The 3412-nt window shown below is 38.0% G+C and overlaps 1 protein-coding gene across 1 annotated transcript; it reads right to left on the bottom strand.

Moving 5' to 3' along the window:
• Positions 1 to 202: 202 nt before the first annotated feature.
• Positions 203 to 1529, bottom strand: LOC128012901 (2-aminoethanethiol dioxygenase-like). The gene has a single exon (XM_052595483.1). The coding sequence runs from the start codon at positions 1282 to 1284 to the stop codon at positions 523 to 525; it is 762 nt and encodes a 253-aa protein (XP_052451443.1). The 5' UTR covers positions 1285 to 1529; the 3' UTR covers positions 203 to 522.
• Positions 1530 to 3412: the final 1883 nt, after the last annotated feature.

The following is a 3412-nucleotide window of genomic DNA, read 5'->3' as shown; positions in this document are numbered from 1 at the left end:
GCTCTCGGCCTAAATCTAAAATATCTTAAACTGTGTTCCTAAGATAAACAGAGGTCTTACGGGTTTGGAACGACATGAGGGTGAGTTATTAATGACATAATTTTGATTTTTCGATGAACTAACCCTTTAAGTGAATAATTGAATAACCTTGCACATGATGCACAAAAATATTTTTTTTCTTTAAATACAAGACAAAGTCGAATTGAAAAATGATTATAAACATTTTAATTGTACTATAAATGTAAAAATATAAACAGAACATAGGAACTAGTGTTTGTATAGGTTTCTCTTTAAATAAATTAAACAAGTATTTAATATAGATTTATAGTGTGAACTTATACAAGAGTAAATGCCTTTCAAGCATGTATACATTCATTATTCACAAGCAAGGCCACAAATTGATGCACATAGGTTTGGAATGGACATTTCAAGTCCCAAGAAAAACAAACAAAAACAAAACTAATTATTATGCATGGGTATTAGAATATGGACGGTTTGTGGGCAATTCCAGTGTGCATCTCTCTACACCGAAACTTCAGGACCGGGGTATGGCTCGCCCCCACACCAGAAATCGTCAGGCTGGGGGATCTCTAAAAGCCAGGTTTCATCTCCACTGCTCTGCTCTGACTTTTTGCCAGCAGTTTGTAAAACTCTGTAGTAGTGACAATCTCTCCCATTGTCAGGATCATACGGTGGTGCCAGTATATCAAGAAACGCAGCTGGCCCGTCCACTGCATCAATCTCATGAAGGTTGTCTTTGACAGGGGTCAAAATGCAGGGGGGACTCTGATCAGAAAAATGTACGGAGGACCTGAGCACAGCTCTCCTCACATCATCTCCCTGGAAAGGCATCAGCGGTGGATCAAACTGCCTCTCAGTGTCACTCTCAGCACCAACAGCTTTATCCAGCTTGTCATAACACCTTATATTGACCTTGCCATACAGGACCTTCAGCATGCCATTCATCCCGGGATGGTCATGTAGAGGGATGGAAGCCCCGGACTTCAACAGAAACACTCCCATGCTGAAGACATCAGTCTCACAGATGTGCATGTATGTGACTGGAGGGACTGCTGAGGACTGGAGGGAGGATATGGAGACTTTCTCCGGTGGCGCAATCTTCAGATCCGCAGCCCTGATATCGGACAGCAGGGTGACCAACTCTGCCTGCTGCTCTGAAAATGTCTTATTATCTCCAACGGCAGATGTGGAGCAGTTTGTGAAGGTCGCAGAAGCCTGGCTCGCTATCTTCTGGATCAGCGAGGTCTTGTTGTTCCTCGGCATTTTTAACAGGAGGAAACAAACGGAGCCGTGATTTGCTTCGAGCAATGATGACAACAAAATAACCGTTACGCCTGACGAGATTGTCTCGCGTGAAGCATTTAAAACAGTCGAGTGTATCTGTGTTGAAAGCTACGATAAAAATAACTCCATTAAGGTGCAAACATTAATTTTAGCACTTGGGTAAAATCCACAAACCCGCGTCTCCACCACCCCATTCATGGCTATCAGAGCCACACGTCCGTGCCTTCTGCGCATGCGCAGACATATAGGAAGAATTTGGAACTTGTAGTTCTTTTTCGCTTATAGATGGAAAATAAATTCTTGTTATCCCCTATGAGTATGCGAAAAGATTAAGACAAGCTCTGTCAATATACTCTGACATACAAGTAAATATGTTTATTTTTTTGTAAACCGGGGGCCAGTTTTAATAAATGCACACTTTAGTTTAGCAATAGAACTACAACACCCAACAACGCCCACACTCTTTTCCCCTCTCTAGTAAGGACAAGCGGTGGGAGGCCCATTGGGCCATTCAACTTTGTCCCTTCCCCCACAACCACCCTGGACCACAACAACACATCACCACCTTACCAACATCATTATCGCATGTCATTTATTATCCACACAGGCTTAATCTCTAGTTCTTTGTGAAACAGATATAGGCAAGCTGAATTTTTTTTAAATCAAAACTGCAAGTAGTAGTTTTGAATATTTTTAAAATAAATATTACAAATAAAACAATGGCTAAATAAACAAAAGTAAATAAATAACGGACACAACACATCATCACGTCAACATCAATAATGAATGTAATTTATTAAGCAATGTGCATACCTTTATTTATACAGTACTTTATTCAACACAGACTGTCAAAGCAGCTTTACAGAGTTAAACAGGAAAAATGTGTGCTGATAATGCAAGAGGACAATTAAAAACAGTTTTTCACTTAAAGTCAGTTCAATGTTGATTCAGTGACGTCATCATCCAGCCCAGTTCAGTTCTCTTCAAATAGTGTCTGTGCCGTCAAGTCAGCAATGTTGCCAGAAATTGTTTTCTCAACTAAAAAAAGCCAAAGTCGACAGCGGCAAGGAACCAAAACTCCATCAGTGACAGAAAAGGATAAAAAAAAAAAAAAACCTTGTGAGAAACCAGGCTTAGTCAGGGGGCCAGTTTTCCTCTTATTAAAACAAAAGCTTTTTATGTGAATAATTAAAAAATGTAATTCAGCAATAACTACAGATTTAGTGACACATGAAAGGCATTCTAATATGCTGATTTTAATTTGATTTGAAAAATGGAAAGTATGCATTTTTGTCATTTAGTCATGATGCCTATATTTTCATTGTACATTAAGTTTATGTCAAACCTTTACACTTCAGTAATTCAGTCCAGTAATTCATTATCTTTTTCCAGATTAGTGTTGATAGTGAGAGGACCGGAAGTGTGCATGGACATCACTCTGCTGTAGAACGCAGCTTTGAGTCAGTGAAGTGCATACTCAGGACATGTACCTTTATGCATGAGCACCACAAAGACCATCCTCTTGAGAAATAATGAGGCCCGCTCATTTACTCAGAGAGCAAGCACATCCAAATACCACTTCCATTTGGGTAATTCAATTAGATCCTCTCTCAACAGCCCGGATGTGAAGATCAGACACATAAGGGAGATCGTTCCATCATCACTGTCTTAAAGGCAAGGATTTTGATGAAATTTAGTAAGACTTCAATATATCTTTATATGTAATTTCAAAATTACTTTTATTATCTTTAAAATTTGTCTGTAGTGTAATGCTGAATGTACTGACATGCTTATGGTTTAGCTTTTGCAATTTAGCACATATATATTAATGTAAACATTTTTGTGTTAAGATACTTAGTCATGGTGTACTATCTCTAAATAAGGTGTACTATTTCTAAATAAACTTAAATGGCCTTTTATTTCAGTGATTTATTTTTTAAGTACAATTTTTACAAATATCATTTTATGTACACTACAACTGCACCTTCAATGCAAATTAAGTGCACTTCTTATTCTTAAGGAAATACCAGCATTTCTTATTTATTTTAGCACCATAGACCTTTTAACAAACTAAAACAAACACATTTTCTCTAATAGTACTATTTAA

This window comes from Carassius gibelio, chromosome B24 (assembly GCF_023724105.1).
Source record: "Carassius gibelio isolate Cgi1373 ecotype wild population from Czech Republic chromosome B24, carGib1.2-hapl.c, whole genome shotgun sequence".
In the NCBI taxonomy this organism is placed as follows: Eukaryota; Metazoa; Chordata; class Actinopteri; order Cypriniformes; family Cyprinidae; genus Carassius; species Carassius gibelio.
This window is presented reverse-complemented; position numbering and strand designations above follow the sequence as displayed.